This window comes from Anomaloglossus baeobatrachus, chromosome 12 (genome assembly GCF_048569485.1).
Source record: "Anomaloglossus baeobatrachus isolate aAnoBae1 chromosome 12, aAnoBae1.hap1, whole genome shotgun sequence".
NCBI classification, from domain to species: domain Eukaryota; kingdom Metazoa; phylum Chordata; class Amphibia; order Anura; family Aromobatidae; genus Anomaloglossus; species Anomaloglossus baeobatrachus.
In genome coordinates this window covers 101,850,275-101,867,381 of record NC_134364.1, presented here as the reverse complement: position 1 = coordinate 101,867,381, position 17,107 = coordinate 101,850,275, and the positions used below count along the sequence as shown (strand labels likewise).

At 50.9% G+C, this 17,107-nt stretch overlaps 1 protein-coding gene across 1 annotated transcript in view; it reads right to left on the bottom strand.

Moving 5' to 3' along the window:
• Window positions 1–17,107, bottom strand: part of PRPF3 (pre-mRNA processing factor 3) — a 61,170-nt gene that overhangs the window by 2,874 nt on the left and 41,189 nt on the right. Inside the window, exons 10-15 of the mRNA XM_075331289.1 lie at window positions 6,714–6,857; window positions 6,223–6,322; window positions 5,932–6,045; window positions 3,727–3,845; window positions 537–620; window positions 344–405 (exon numbers count right to left, since the gene is read on the bottom strand). Coding sequence (XP_075187404.1) covers window positions 344–405; window positions 537–620; window positions 3,727–3,845; window positions 5,932–6,045; window positions 6,223–6,322; window positions 6,714–6,857 — 623 coding nt within the window. The remainder of the gene's footprint in view (window positions 1–343; window positions 406–536; window positions 621–3,726; window positions 3,846–5,931; window positions 6,046–6,222; window positions 6,323–6,713; window positions 6,858–17,107) is intronic.

Below are 17,107 nucleotides of genomic sequence, written 5' to 3'. Positions count from 1 at the left end.
CCGACCAATATCGCTATAGCGCCCCATTACCTCCTTATCCAGGCGCAGTGTTTACAAGCTAGAGAGCAGTGGTCGGTCTCCTAGGCAACAAGCCGTAAACAAAGTGTTAATATCTCAAGAACGGCTGCAAATTTTAACAAGTAGTAAATAGCGAAAATGCTTGTTTTGACAATACTCAGTTGTGCACATGTGTAAAAGCCCTTTCAAGCTCCCTCTCATTTGCACACACTGATTATTACTATTACATGTAAACCATTTGCACACAATTTGTAAGACTGGGGTCTCCTTTTAATTTGTACATCACCATCATTAAGTAGCAACATAGTGAATAATCCGGGCTCACCTCCCACACTAAAGAGCACTTGTTTGACTTTTTTACAGTTTCCTCATCTGACTCGTCGTCATCTGTAAGGAAATTTAAAAATAAAAGCTCATTATGGATCCTACGCAGAATTATTTCAATGCTGGGAGTATATAGGCGAGGCGCTGTACAGGATACGACCAGCAGAAGCTGACTTTCATACACGGCCACTTACCGATTGATTTGGGATTTGACGTTTGCTCGTCCCATTTTATCCGGCTCAGCATTAAACGTTTAAATTTCTTCTGGGCTTTAGGACCTGCAATGAAAATCCATCCCAAATTGCAAGCGGTTCAGGCAAATTTGCATCACTGTTGAAGGGACAGACATATTCACACCAAGAAGTGCCATAAATTTAGAGATTTTAACCTCTTAAAGGGGTTACCCGGCTTATTTTGTCTTTTTCTTGTCATAACACTATTGGGCTACATTTGGGGCAGGTAAGTAGATAGTGACTACCTACCAGCCCTGCTGTCAGCCCCTCTCCCCCTGGCTCAGAGAGGTCATGTGACCGCTCCTGCCATGATTTTGCTAATTCATGTGACTTCACAACACAAGTGCAGGAGCTTGTGCCCGCCTTGTAGACGGGCATCACAGGAGACATCGTGTAGCCACCCTTGTGTGCAGGTGCACTGTGTGCCATCCCCGCCCCCCTTCCCTGTACCTTCCCACACATCCCATAGTGCAGGGGTCTCGCTGCCTGTACGCTGCTTGTGCCCCCGATGCTGCTGGAGGCGCGCAGGCCAATGGCCCCCTTGCTGAACGCTGCCTATGCTGGGGGCTCGTGTAGTCAGCGCTGTATTCACTTGCGCTGCGCAGATGTTAGCGCTGTATACAGCTATAATCAGCCGCCGGCCAATCAGAGGCCAGCAGCAGATCATTGCAGTAGCTGTATACAGAGCTCGGCTCTGCAGAGCGCCCGGGAATCTGCACACCACAAGCTCCTGATGCTGCTTGTGGCATGCAGGGCCCTTGCCGATTGCGGCCTCTGCAGGGGGCTGTGCAGTCAGCGCTTTATAACAGATGACAAATTACCGGGCGCTCTGCAGAGCTGAGCTCTGTATACAGCTGTGACATGCCGCCGGCCAATCAGAGGCCAGCAGCTGATCAGTGGTGAAGATGCATAGTGAGTGCGTCCCTGCACAGTGCCTGCAAATTATTATTATTATTTATTATTATAGCGCCATTTATTCCATGGCGCTTTACAAGTGAAAGGGTATACGTACAACAATCATTAACAGTACATAACAGACTGGTACAGGAGGAGAGAGGACCCTGCCCGCGAGGGCTTACAGTCTACAGGCAAATCAGTCCTCTGTTATAAAGCGCTGGCTGCACAACCCCCTGCACCGGCAGCGATCAGCAAGGAAGGAGCTGCGGCCGCAAGAGGCAGGACACAGGGCACCGAGGGAACCAGGACAGGTGAGAAGGATCTGTGTTTTGTTTTTTTGTGTGTATGTGAAGACTGGCTGAATATGGGGCAATTCTACATGACAGAGCATTACTACAAGAAGAGGAGCCCAAGGGCACATTACTATATTATGGGCACAAGGGATGGGCACATTACTATAGGATGGGCGCAAGGGATGGGCACATTATATAGGATGGGCGCAAGAAATGGGCACATTACTATAGGTTGGGGACAGGGATGGGCACATTACTATAGGTTGGGGACAGGGATGGGCACATTACTATAGGATGGGGACAGGGATGGGCACATTACTATAGGATGGGGACAGGGATGGGCACATTACTATAGGATGGGGACAGGGATGGGTACATTACTATAGGATGGGGACAGGGATGGGCACATTACTATAGGATGGGGACAGGGATGGGCACATTACTATAGGATGGGGACAGGGATGGGCACATTACTATAGGATGGGGACAGGGATGGGCACATTACTATAGGATGGGGACAGGGATGGGCACATTACTATAGGATGGGGACAGGGATGGGCACATTACTATAGGATGGGGACAGGGATGGGCACATTACTATAGGATGGGGACAGGGATGGGCACATTACTATAGGATGGGGACAGGGATGGGCACATTACTATAGGATGGGGACAGGGATGGGCACATTACTATAGGATGGGGACAGGGATGGGCACATTACTATAGGATGGGGACAGGGATGGGCACATTACTATAGGATGGGGACAGGGATGGGTACATTACTATAGGATGGGGACAGGGATGGGTACATTACTATAGGATGGGGACAGGGATGGGTACATTACTATAGGATGGGGACAAGGAGGGCACATTACTATAGGATGGGGACAGGGATTGGTACATTACTATAGGATGGGGACAGGGATGGGGACATTATTATATGTGCGGTGGATGTGAGGTGATTGTGCTGTCACAGATGAGAGAAGCAGGATCACTGCTCTGTACTACCAATGATTGGATATACAGAGCAGTGATATCTCATCTGTGCAGCACAATCACCTCACATACACCGCACATATAATGTAGTAATGTGCCCATCTTTCCTGGAGCGATGAGAGGTCAGTGCTGGGGCAGAATACTGACCACCAATGACTGTGCAGAGGGCGGGGCTGGACAGTGAAGACGAGCGGTGCCAGCTCTGACTGAGGTTTGGCAAAGGAAAATGTCATGTTAGGTTGAGCTGCAGGTAAACAAAAATCTGCAGAGAATAAAGGGATAATTCAAGAGGAACAAAAGTCAGAAAACAAAAAATAACAATTTAGGGGTGATTTATATGACAATACAGCACAGATTAACTTCATTTTTTTTGGCAAGTTTATGTCGGACAGCTTCTTTAAAGACAAGTTCTCCACCCCAGGCATTGCATAAATAGTAGTACACTTCAGAACTCTTCATATGTGTACATGCAAACCTTACATAATGTAGATTATAACTGATATATATCTACACATACACATGTAATAATATTTGGATATATTTACACATTTACTTTATAACAACAGTATTTTAATTCTGATGCCCTGAACCTGTGATTGCTCGCAAGTGATCAGAGCCAGCTCCGATTGCTGCTGGTTACTGGCTGTATAACACAGCTGGCACCTGTTTGTGTGGAGTGGGATCAGCTCCTGAGCCCACTTTGAGACAGATATATGCAAGTGCTATTACTTGGGACAGGCCCTCAATACGAGACTGGTTGTTGTCCACAAATGCATAGGAGTAAGTTCCCGATGTGGAACCTTTCTGATTCTGGTGATTCCACCAAGCAAATACTGGTGGTGTCTGCCAAGTGTGTATACAGGTAGTATAGCATTTACAAGGAGCTAAATAAAGGCACATTGAGAGAGATCCACCTAGTGGCGGCTGTAGGCATGCAAAATAAACCTATTCGCCCCTCACTTACCTCCCTCCACTACCACCACATTCACGTCTCTGTGTAATACAACTACTCCCGTTAGGTACAACTGGTTGGCATTGGCTTCGATCTTGAATTTTTTTGACGGATTGGTTAAATTCCGAATACTGGGGAAAAAAATAAATAAGTAAAAACAGACAATGGCCACCTGCTTCCAAAGCCTGAAGACTGCTATGACAAACCCCGACAGATACCCTTCGCCTCCCCCCCCCCCCAAAAAAAAAAATAAATCTTGGCCTAATGTGACAGCACTGATCACTCTATGAAGAAATCCTATTTTGGTCTTTACCCCCTTCATGGATAACGAAGGGGGGGGGATTGGAGGAGTCACAGGAATATGGGGGGGGGGGGTGGAGAGAGTCACAGGAATATATGGGGGGGGGTGGAGAGAGTCACAGGAATATGGGGGGGTGGAGAGAGTCACAGGAATATGGGGGGGTGTGGAGAGAATCACAGGAATATGGGGGGGTGTGGAGAGAGTCACAGGAATATGGGGGGGTGGAGAGAGTCACAGGAATATGGGGGGGGGCGGAGAGTCACAGGAATATAGGGGGAGGGCGGAGAGTCACAGGAATATGGGGGGGTGGAGAGTCACAGGAATATGTGGGGGTGGAGAGTCACAGGAATATGGGGGGGTGGAGAGTCACAGGAATATGGGGGGGTGGAGAGTCACAGGAATATGGGGGGGTGGAGAGTCACAGGAATATGGGGGGGTGGAGAGTCACAGGAATATGGAGGGGGTGGAGAGTCACAGGAATATGGGGGGGGGGTGGAGAGAATCACAGGAATATGGGGGGGGTGTGGAGAGAGTCACAGGAATATGGGGGGGGTGTGGAGAGAGTCACAGGAATATGGGGGGGGTGTGGAGAGAGTCACAGGAATATGGGGGGGTGGAGAGAGTCACAGGAATATGGGGGGGGGCGGAGAGTCACAGGAATATAGGGGGAGGGCGGAGAGTCACAGGAATATGGGGGGGTGGAGAGTCACAGGAATATGGGGGGGTGGAGAGTCACAGGAATATGGGGGGGGTGGAGAGTCACAGGAATATGGGGGGGTGGAGAGTCACAGGAATATGGGGGGGTGGAGAGTCACAGGAATATAGGGGGAGGGTGGAGAGTCACAGGAATATAGGGGGAGGGTGGAGAGTCACAGGAATATGGGGGGGGTGGAGAGTCACAGGAATATGGGGGGGTGGAGAGTCACAGGAATATGGGGGGGGTGGAGAGTCACAGGAATATGGGGGGGGTGGAGAGTCACAGGAATATGGGGGGGTGGAGAGTCACAGGAATATGGGGGGAGGGTGGAGAGTCACAGGAATATGGGGGGAGGGTGGAGAGTCACAGGAATATGGGAGGGTGGAGAGTCACAGGAATATGGGGGGGTGGAGAGTCACAGGAATATGGGGGGGTGGAGAGTCACAGAAATATGGGGGGGTGGAGAGTCACAGGAATATGGAGGGGGTGGGTCACAGGAATATGGAGGGGGTGGGTCACAGGAATATGGAGGGGGTGGGTCACAGGAATATGGAGGGGGTGGGTCACAGGAATATGGAGGGGGTGGAGAGTCACAGGAATATGGAGGGGGTGGAGAGTCACAGGAATATGGAGGGGGTGGAGAGTCACAGGAATATGGAGGGGGTGGGTCACAGGAATATGGGGGGGTGGGTCACAGGAATATGGGGGGGTGGGTCACAGGAATATGGGGGGGTGGGTCACAGGAATATGGTGTAAGAGTATATGGGGCATAGTATACAGTGGAGCACAATGCCTGTGGTCCTTGGTGACACTTTAGACATTAGGATCAAAATTGTGGTCACCAACAAAATGGCTCCGCACTGTGTCCCTAAACTTCATCTCCCCTTATCCTTTTGGAAACGCCCAGATTGGGAGGGGGAGCTGTGACATCACACACAGGAGAGCAGACTCCGCCCACTTTTACTGCAGCTGTAATGTGAGCTAGTTCTACAGCAGGATTTCAGCAGCTGTTCCCCTTTGTGTTTAAAAGTGGAAAATATCAAACGTTTAAAACTTTTTTTTTTATATTTTGCTCAATTAAAAACAAATAATATTTAAACAAAACATTAATACTTTAATTTTTTTCAGTTATTGAAATGTATTTTTTGACTCCTCCTTCCCTTTAAAGGGGTTGTCTGAGTTTGGACATTATCCCCTCTCTATAAGCCATGGCCATTACCTATATACAGCTACATGGACCCCCTGTGTGATATCTTCCTTTAACTTTTTCACTTTCTTCTCCTTCCTCTGCTCGGCCGTCAGTTTTCTGGCAGCGTTGGCTTCTTCATGAGCCCTGAAAATTAATGGGAAGCAGCCATCAGAATAAGGTTCAAGGCTGCATGGCGGAGCCATGGAAGTTTTATGATCTGCTGCACATCAGATCAAAAACTTCCGACACCTACGCGGGACAGTCATGGCTTTTTTTTTTTTTTTCAAAGTTAGGTTTGTTTTTCTTTTGCAAAATACCTACTTCTGGCGTTTTGCCATCTGGGCCCGGACGTGGGCCTCTACTTTTGTGGGGTCCTGTATCGCCTCCGTGCCCAATACACGCATTAAGTTGGATATTCGCACTAAGAGAAAGTGAAGACAAAACTATTAGGAGCATAATCCCTTCATTATTCTTGTGTTTTAATTTTTCTCCTCCCTTTCTGCAATTGTTTGACCGCTTGTACGGTACTGCAATAATTCAATACAAAGTTGGCAGCAAACGGGCCTTACTAGACCCCCAACTTTCACGACAACTCATTGGCATCCGGTGATTGTAAGACAGGGGTCAGGTGAACAGTCGCACTAGTAAAATGCTGCTGTTAACAAATCACAGAGACACTTTAGTAAACAGCAACAATCAGAGCTAGCTCTGGTTGCTGCCATTAGAGAGAGGTGCTGGTTGTATAACACAGCAATGTATGGAGAAAGCTCATCCATCCTCACAAAAACACCTATGTGAGGACAGAACCCTACCTTTAGGCTCTGGTGGAGGCATCAGTCCTAATCGCACTTTTTCTTGCAACTCCTTCTGTGCTTCCCTTCTTGTCTGGCGCCGCAGCTTCTTCTGTTCTTTTTGAGTGAGGTAAATCCCAAGTGTTACTGGTGCATCAATGTCAACTGCAAAAAAGAACAAACCGTATAATATAATATCTATATATATGAGGCGTTGTGATTACTCATGGTTACTCGCTAATCCCTCCCCTCCATGTGACGTCATCACAGCTGAGCCGTCACACACAAATTCGCATGCGCCGCCTCCTCCTCTCCTGCCACGCCTCCTCTCCTGTGCATCCGCCCGCCTGCTCGTGGCCGCGTTTCCGAGATTCGCGCACCCACCGCCTGCCATGCACCCGTCAATATTCAAGGCTGCAGTGTAGTGTCACGGTGATTAACCCGTCACGGTGATTAACCCTTACACCGCCAGCCCGACGCGAAAGTCTTTGTGGAGGGGGGGGGGGGGAAGACACTTGTATACCCTTAAGGGGGGAGGGAACCTGTATACCCTTCGGGGGAAGGGGAGCTGTATACCCTTATACCCTTAGGAGGAGGAGAGCAATATAACCCCTTGGGGGGAGGAGAGCTGTATACCCTTGAGCCGAACGTTAGCTGGCATATATATTATATAACTCCAATACAAGGTCCTGTAGCTAGGCAGGGCCAAGGGTATGAGTCGCTGACATTTAGTCGATCCCGACATAGTAACGGACCCCATAATATGAGCTCAATATAAATGGATGCGTCTTCTGCTAGTCTGATGGACAGGCGCTTCGCTTCTAATGTCAGGGCTGCAGAGTTAAGGTCCAGTCACACTAAGCAACTTACCAGCGATCCCAACAACGATAGGGATCGCTGGTAAGTTGCTAGGAGGTTGCTGGTGAGATGTCACACTGCGACGCTCCAGCGATCCCACCAGCAACCTGACCTGGCAGGGATCGCTGGAGCGTGGCTACACAAGTTGCTGGTGAGCTCACCAGCAACCAGTGACCAGCCCCCAGCGCCGCGTGGAAGATGCTGCGCTTGGTAACTAAGGTAAATATCGGGTAACCAACCCGATATTTACCTTGGTTACCACCGCACGGAGCTACACGTGCAGAGAGCAGCGCACACTGAGCGCTGGCTCCTTGCTCTCCTAGTTACAGCACACATCGGGTTAATTACCCGATGTGTGCTGCAGCTACATGTGCACAGAGCAGGAAGCAGCGCTGGCTCCTTGCTCTCCTAGTTACAGCACACAGCGGGTTAATTAACCTGATGTGTGCTGCAGCTAAATGTGCACAGAGCAGGGAGCAGCGCACAATGCTTAGCGCTGGCTCCTTGCTCTCCTAGTTACAGCACACATCGGGTTAATTAACCCGATGTGTCCTGCAGCTACATGTGCACAGAGCAGGAGCCGGCACTGACAGTGAGAGCGGTGGAGGCTGATAACAAAGGTAAATATCGGGTAACCAAGGACAGGGCTTCTTGGTTACCCGATGTTTACATTGGTTACCAGCCTCCGCAGAAGCCGGCTCCTGCTGCCTGCACATTCAGTTGTTGCTGTCTCGCTGTCACACACAGCGATCTGTGCTTCACAGCAGGACAGCAACAACTAAAAAATGGCCCAGGACATTCAGCAACAACCAGCGACCTCACAGCAGGGGCCGGGTTGTTGCTGGATGTCACACACAGCAACATCGCTAGCAACGTCACAAAAGTTGTTCGTTAGCAGCGATGTTGCTAGCGATGTTGCTTAGTGTGACGGGGCCTTTAGTTCCAGTGGTGGGGATTTTATCTTTCTCCATTGTTGGAATAATTTTTTTGAGATTTAAAAAAAAAAAACTAAATAAAAACCCACAATTTGATTTATATAATCCTTTTTTTTAATTTTACATCAGTTGTTGAATATTTTTATTTTACAGTAACTATAATTATATATATAATTTACACAAATACACACAAACAAACAAACAAACAAACACACACACACACATATACCTCATTCTTCGGACTATAAGACGCACTTTTTCCCCCCAAATGTTGGGGGAAAGTGGGGGGTGCGTCTAATAGTCTGAATGTTGGGCTGCGGGGAATGAGGGTGCTGCGGTGGAGCGGGTCATGAGCGGCACGAGCAGGTTGTAGCAGCCTACCGGGACCACGTGGACCTGCTCATTTAATATGCACGCCCATCCTCCCGCCCATCATCTCTCAGCGCTGAAGCCGACGCTGATAGGTGGGCGGGATGATGGGCGGGGGTTGCGCGCATACTAACCAGCCTGCCTGCATGATCACCCCTGGCAACCACAGCCTGGAGTGATCATGTGCAGCTGTATTCACTGCCCCCCACGCATCATCATCAGTGCGGGGTGCAGTGAATCAGTATAACTCACCGGCCACGATCCCTGCAGCATCGCTCGTCCTCCTGTCTGTGCCGGCTGCGGCTGTTTGGAGACTAGCGGTGCTCACAGAGATTACGTCCTCGCTGTGCGCACGTGTCCACACGCAGCCGCCGCCGGCACAGACAGGAGGACATGGCGGTGTTGCAGGGATCGTGGCCAGCTCCACACTCCAGCGCTGCTGCTGACAAACGGAGGAGGAGCGATGCTGCAGGGAGTGAGGAAAGGAGAGTATGAACGTTTAATTTTTTTTACGTGCCACACGATAAGGCAGTATACCAGGATGGGGGTATATTATGAGCAGGATGGGGGTGTATTATGAGCAGGATGGGGGTGTATTATGAGCAGGATGGGGGTATATTATGAGCAGGATGGGGGTGTATTATGAGCAGGATGGGGGTATATTATGAGCAGGATGGGGGTATATTATGAGCAGGATGGGGGTGTATTATGAGCAGGATGGGGGTGTATTATGAGCAGGATGGGGGTGTATTATGAGCAGGATGGGGGTGTATTATGAGCAGGATGGGGGTGTATTATGAGCAGGATGGGGGTATATTATGAGCAGGATGGGGGTATATTATGAGCAGGATGGGGGTATATTATGAGCAGGATGGGGGTATATTATGAGCAGGATGGGGAGTATAATTGAGCAGGATGGGGAGTATAATTGAGCAGGATGGGGAGTATAATTGAGCAGGGTGGGGGGTATAATTGAGCAGGGTGGGGGGTATAATTGAGCAGGGTGGGGGGTATAATTGAGCAGGGTGGGGGGTATAATTGAGCAGGGTGGGGGGTATAATTGAGCAGGATGGGGGGTATAATTGAGCAGGATGGGGGGTATAATTGAGCAGGATGGGGGGTATAATTGAGCAGGATGGGGAGTATAATTGAGCAGGATGGGGAGTATAATTGAGCAGGGTGGGGGGTATAATTGAGCAGGGTGGGGGGTATAATTGAGCAGGGTGGGGGGTATAATTGAGCAGGGTGGGGGGTATAATTGAGCAGGGTGGGGGGTATAATTGAGCAGGGTGGGGGGTATAATTGAGCAGGATGGGGGGTATAATTGAGCAGGATGGGGGGTATAATTGAGCAGGATGGGGGGTATAATTGAGCAGGATGGGGGGTATAATTGAGCAGGATGGGGGTATAATTGAGCAGGATGGGGGTATAATTGAGCAGGATGGGGGTATAATTGAGCAGGATGGGGCCATATGCCAGTATATAGCAGGAGGCGGCCATATGCCAGGATGACGGTATATAGCAGGATGGGGGCTATACCAAGATAAGGGACATATACTATATATACAGTGCCTACAAGTAGTATTCAGCCCCCTGCAGATTTAGCAGGTTTACACATTCGGAATTAACTTGGCATTGTGACATTTGGACTGTAGATCAGCCTGGAAGTGTGAAATGCAGCAAAAAAGAATGTTATTTCTTTGTTTGTTTGTTTTTTTTAAATTGTGAAAAGTTTATTCAGAGGGTCATTTATTATTCAACCCCTCAAACCACCAGAATTCTGTTTGGTTCCACTAAAGTATAATAGCAGGTTCTGCCAAGCAGAACATATAGCCCAATAGTCCAATATAACAGTGGAAAATAGCAAGGACTAAAAAATAGCTTTTAATAAATACATTAAAAAGGTGCTTGTGCATAAATTGTGCAAATAACAAAAAGTGATGCCAAATGGCAATAAATCAGACAAATCTCACCCAGATCTTCACCATGGGCAAATTTAAACACCGGTCCAGGGTTGGTCACTGGCTGGAAGACCCAGGGCAATGCGTCGGGTGATGGAATAATAAACCCTGTCGTGCCCCGTGACTGGACTTCCGCCCTGACAAGGGCAGCCCCAAATAAGTTGTCTGCCCCACAACTACAAAAAGAAGGGAATTTTGTTTACTTACCGTAAATTCCTTTTCTTCTAGCTCCAATTGGGAGACCCAGACAATTGGGTGTATAGCTTATGCCTCCGGAGGCCACACAAAGTATTACACTAAAAGTGTAAAGCTCCTCCCCTTCAGCCTATACACCCCCCGTACTGCTACGGGCTCATCAGTTTTGGTGCAAAAGCCCGAAGGAGGAAAAAATTATAAACTGGTTTAAAGTAAATTCAATCCGAAGGAATATCGGAGAACTGAAACCATTTAACATGAACAACATGTGTTATACAAAAACAGGGGCGGGTGCTGGGTCTCCCAATTGGAGCTAGAAGAAAAGGAATTTACGGTAAGTAAACAAAATTCCCTTCTTCTTTGTCGCTCCTTATTGGGAGACCCAGACAATTGGGACGTCCAAAAGCAGTCCCTGGGTGGGTAAATAATACCTCATAATACAGCCGTAACGGCTCCGTCCTACAGGTGGGCAACTGCCGCCTGAAGGACTCGCCTACCTAGGCTGGCATCTGCCGAAGCATAGGTATGCACCTGATAGTGCTTCGTGAAAGTGTGCAGGCTCGACCAGGTAGCTGCCTGACACACCTGCTGAGCCGTAGCCTGGTGTCGCAAGGCCCAGGACGCTCCCACGGCCCTGGTAGAATGGGGCCTTCAGTCCTGAGGGAACCGGAAGCCCCGAGGAACGGTAAGCTTCGAGAATTGGTTCCTTGATCCACCGAGCCAGGGTTGACTTGGAAGCTTGTGTCCCTTTACGCTGGCCAGCGACAAGGACAAAGAGTGCATCCGAGCGGCGCAGGGGCGCCGTACGAGAAATGTAGATCTTGGCGGACGTTGGTTTCCTAGCCTGTCTCATAGTGGCAATGACCTCTTGAGATAATCCTGAAGACGCTAGGATCCAGGACTCAATGGCCACACAGTCAGGTTGAGGGCCGCAGAATTCAGATGGAAAAACGGCCCTTGAGACAGCAAATCTGGTCGGTCTGGCAGTGCCCACGGTTGGCCGACCGTGAGATGCCACAGATCCGGGTACCACGACCTCCTCGGCCAGTCTGGAGCGACGAGGATGACGCGGCGGCAGTCGGCCCTGATCTTGCGTAACACTCTGGGCAACAGTGCCAGAGGAGGAAACACATAAGGAAGCCGAAACTGCGACCAATCCTGAACTAATGCGTCCGCCGCCAGAGCTCTGTGATCTTGAGACCGGGCCATGAATGCCGGGACTTTGTTGTTGTGCCGTGACGCCATGAGATCGACGTCCGGCGTTCCCCAGCGGCGACAGATCTCTCGAAACACGTCTGGGTGAAGAGACCATTCCCCCGCGTCCATGCCCTGTCGACTGAGAAAATCTGCTTCCCAGTTTTCTACGCCCGGGATGTGAACTGCGGAGATGGTGGAAGCTGTGGCTTCCACCCACTGCAGAATCCGTCGGACTTCCTGGAAGGCTTGACGACTGCGAGTGCCGCCTTGGTGGTTGATGTAGGCGACGGCAGTGGCGTTGTCCGACTGGATACGGATCTGCCTGCCCTCCAGCCACCGATGAAAGGCCAATAGGGCTAGATACACTGCCCTTATCTCCAGAATATTGATCTGAAGGGATGACTCTCGGAGTCCAGGTTCCCTGAGCCCTGTGGTGGAGAAAAACCGCCCCCCACCCTGACAGGCTCGCGTCCGTGGTGACCAGAGCCCAGGTGGGGGGTAGGAAGGATTTTCCCTGCGACAGAGAGTTGGGAAGGAGCCACCACTGAAGTGACATCTTGGTTGCAAGGGAAAGAGAGACGTTCCTGTCGAGGGAAGTCGACCTCCTGTCCCATTTGCGGAGAATGTTCCACTGGAGTGGCCGCAGATGGAATTGCGCGAAGGGCACTGCCTCCATCGCTGCCACCATCTTCCCCAGGAAGTGCAAGAGGCGCCTCAAGGGGTGTGACTGACCCCGAAGAAGAGATTGCACCCCTGCCTGCAGCGAAAGCTGTTTGTCCAGCGGTAGCATGACTACTGCTGACTGAGTATGAAACTCCATCCCAAAGGTACGTCAGTGATTGGGTCGGTGTCAACTTGGATTTTGGGAAGTTGATGGTCCACCCGAACTGCTGGAGAGTCGCCAGAGCGACGGAAAGGCTGTTTTGACACGCCATCTGAGAGGGTGCCCTGACCAGAAGATCATCTAAGTAGGGAATCACCGAGTGGCCCTGAGAGTGTAGGACCGCCACAACAGATGCCATGACCTTGGTGAACACCCTTGGGGCTGTCGCCAGGCCGAAAGGCAAAGCCACGAACTGAAGGTGTTCGTCCCCGATGGCGAAACGCAAAAAGCGTTGATGTTCGGGTGCGATCGGCACATGGAGATAAACATCCTTGATGTCGATCGATGCTAGGAAGTCTCCTTGTGACATCGAAGCGATGACCGAGCGGAGAGATTCCATCCGAAACCGTCTGGTGCTCACATGTCTGTTGAGCAGTTTGAGGTCCAGAACGGGACGGAACGAGCCGTCCTTCTTTGGCACCACAAACAAGTTGGAGTAAAAGCCGCGACCATGTTCCTGGGGGGGGGAACAGGGATCACAACTCCTTCTGTCTTCAGAGCGTCCACCGCCTGAAAAAGTGCATCGGCTCGCTCGGGGGGCGGAGAGGTTCTGAAGAAACGAGTCGGGGGACGAGAGCTGAACTCTATCCTGTAACCGTGAGACAGAATGTCTCTCACCCATCGGTCTTGAACATGTGGCCACCAGGCGTCGAAAAAGCGGGAGAGCCTGCCACCGACCGAGGATGCGGTTCGGGGATGCCGAGAGTCATGAGGAGGCCGCCTTGGAAGCAGTGCCTCCTGCGGCCTTTTGGGGGCGTGACTTGGACCGCCACGCATAGGAGTTCCTCTGGCCTTTCTCCGGCCTGCTGGACGAAGAGGATTGGGGCTTGGCGGAGGGACGAAAGGACCGAAACCTCGATTGTATTTTCCGTTGCTGAGGTCTCTTCGGTTTGGACTGGGGTAAGGAGGAGTCCTTTCCCTTGGATTCCTTAATAATCTCATCCAATCGTTCGCCAAACAAGCGGTCGCCAGAAAACGGCAAACCGGTTAAGAACCTCTTGGAAGCAGAGTCTGCCTTCCATTCGCGCAGCCACATGGCCCTGCGGACTGCCACAGAGTTAGCGGATGCCACCGCTGTACGGCTAGCAGAGTCTAGAACTGCGTTCATGGCGTAGGAAGAAAAAGCTGACGCCTGAGAAGTCAAAGACGCAACCTGCGGAGCAGAATTACGTGTGACCGCAGTAATCTCAGCCAGACAAGCTGAGATAGCTTGGAGTGCCCACACGGCTGCAAAAGCCGGGGCAAAAGACGCGCCCGTGGCTTCATAGATGGATTTCACCAGGAGCTCTATCTGCCTGTCAGTGGCATCCTTTAGCGATGAGCCATCTGCAACCGATACCACAGATCTAGCCGCCAATCTAGAGACTGGGGGATCCACCTTGGGACATTGAGCCCAACCCTTAACAACGTCAGAGGGGAAGGGGTAACGTGTGTCAGTAAGGCGCTTAGTAAAGCGCTTGTCCGGAACCGCTCTGGGCTTCTGGACAGCATCTCTGAAGTTAGAGTGATCGAAAAACGCACTCCGTGTACGTTTAGGGAACCGAAACTGGTGTTTCTCCTGCTGAGAAGTCGACTCCTCTACAGGTGGCGGCGGGGGAGATATATCTAACACCTGGTTGATGGACAAGATAAGGTCATTTACTATGGCGTCCCCTTCAGGTGTATCAAGATTGAGAGCAACGTCAGGGTCAGAGCCCTGAGCTGCGACGTCCGCCTCGTCCTCCAGAGAGTCCTCAAGCTGGGAACCCGAGCAGCGTGAAGAAGTCGGGGAAGATTCCCAGCGAGCCCGCTTAGCCGGTCTGGGACTGTGGTCCGGGCCGGAGTCCTCCACATGAGACCTAGGGCCCCCCCTGGGAACGTGCTGCGGCGCGGACAGAGAGGGGCCTGGAGGCGAAGATCCAACAGGGCCCGGGGCCTGTGGAAGGACCGGTCTGGACTGCAAAGCTTCAAGCAGCTTGGCAGACCATTTGTCCATAGACTGAGCCATGGATTGTGAAAGTGACTCAGAGAGTTTTTCAGCAAAAACTGCAAACTCTGTCCCTGCCGCCTGGACAGGGGGAGCAAGGGGTTCTACCTGAGCCGAGGGGCCCACTATTGACCGAGGCTCCGGCTGAGCAAGCAAAACAGGGGTTGAGCATTGCTCACAGTGAGGGTAGGTGGAACCCGCAGGTAACTTAGCCGCACAAGAGGTACAGGTCGCAAAATAACCCTGTGCCTTGGCACCCTTGCTCCTTGTGGACGACATGCTGTTGTCTCCTAGGAGAGTGATCACTGAGGGTATATGAGAAAGGGTATATAGCCCGATCAAACAGAAATAAAGAGAATTTTGTTACTTACCGTAAATTCTTTTTCTTATAGTTCCGTCATGGGAGACCCAGACCATGGGTGTATAGCTACTGCCTCCGGAGGACACACAAAGTTACTACACTCAAAACGTGTAGCTCCTCCCTCCTAGCATATACACCCCCTGCTAGGCAGTCCTAGCCAGTTTAGTGCAAAAGCTGAAGGAGGACATCCACCCACAAGAAGAGACAGAGTAAAATCCGGAAGAACCGGAACCTCTGTCTACAACAATAACAGCCGGTGAAGACACACGGAACAAGAAACCTGCCAACAGGCAATAGGGAGGGTGCTGGGTCTCCCATGACGGAACTATAAGAAAAAGAATTTACGGTAAGTAACAAAATTCTCTTTTTCTTTATCGTTCCTATGGGAGACCCAGACCATGGGACGTTCAAAAGCAGTCCATGGGTGGGAATAAACAGACAACTGAGAAGCAGGCAAACCCAACTTCACAAATGGGCGACAGACGCCTGAAAGATGCGTCTGCCCAAGCCCGCGTCTGCCAAAGCAAGAGCATGCCTTGGATAGAGCTTCGAAAAAGTATGCAGACTAATTCGAGCTGCAGTCTGACAGACCTACAGAGCCGTAGCCTGGTGCCTGAAAGCCGAAAAGGCACCGACAGGTCTGATCAAATGTGCTCTGATCCCCGGCGGGGAAGGCACTTGAGTACACTTGTAGGCCTCGGAAATGGCCGACCTAAGCCAACGAGCCAGGGTCGGCTTAGATGCCGAGAGACCGCTACGCTGACTAGCAGTCAGTACCAGAGAGAGGTGCACCGCCTAATAACGGCGGTGCGAGACACATAGATCCGGGGCGCCCGCACCAGATCCAGGATATGCAACGCTTCCTCAAAGCGATGAACAGGAGCCGGACAAAAGGAAGGCAGGAAAATTGCCCCGGATAAGGTGGAAGCAGTAACCACCTTAGGGAAAAAAGTCCGGAGTCGGACGGAGACCACCTTGTCTTGATGCAAAAGACAAAAAAAAAGGGGGTGACTCAGAGAGAGTGCAGCCAGAACTCCCTGGCGGGAAATTCTAGCCACCAGAAAGACTACTTTCTGTGAAAGATGAAACAAAGAAACCTCCCTAAGAGGCGCAAAGGGGGGTTTCCGGGAACCGGGAGGACCGGATGAAGGTCCCAGGGTTCCATAGGCCGCCGGAAAGGCGGAATGATGTGAGATGCGCCCTTAAAGGAGCGCACCGGAGCCAGCCGGACGATACGCCGCTGGCACATACTGACAGAGCCGAGACATGTCCCTTAATGAGGGATAGTCCTAGCTGTAGACCGGACTGTGGAAGGGACAGGAGGGTCGGCAAGGCTAAAAAGGTCCAAGGACACTTTGGGGCTCGAGTCATAGCGGAGATGACTTCAGGAAGGATACCAGAAGTCGCCAAGATGCAGGACTCAATAGCTACGCCGTCAATCTGAGAATCCAGAATTCTGACGGAAAAAACGGACCTTTTGAGAAAAGGTCTGGACGGTCCGGAAGATGCCATGGCAACCCAACGGACAGAAGGAGCAGGTCAGGGTACCAAGCCTGCCTGGGTCAGTCTGGAGTAAGAGAATGACCTGACGGCCCCCTTTACTGATCTTGCGCAGGACTCTGGGCAAGAGGTAGAGACGAAGCTGGGATCAAACATGAACCAGTGTGTCTACCGCAAAACCTGAGGATTG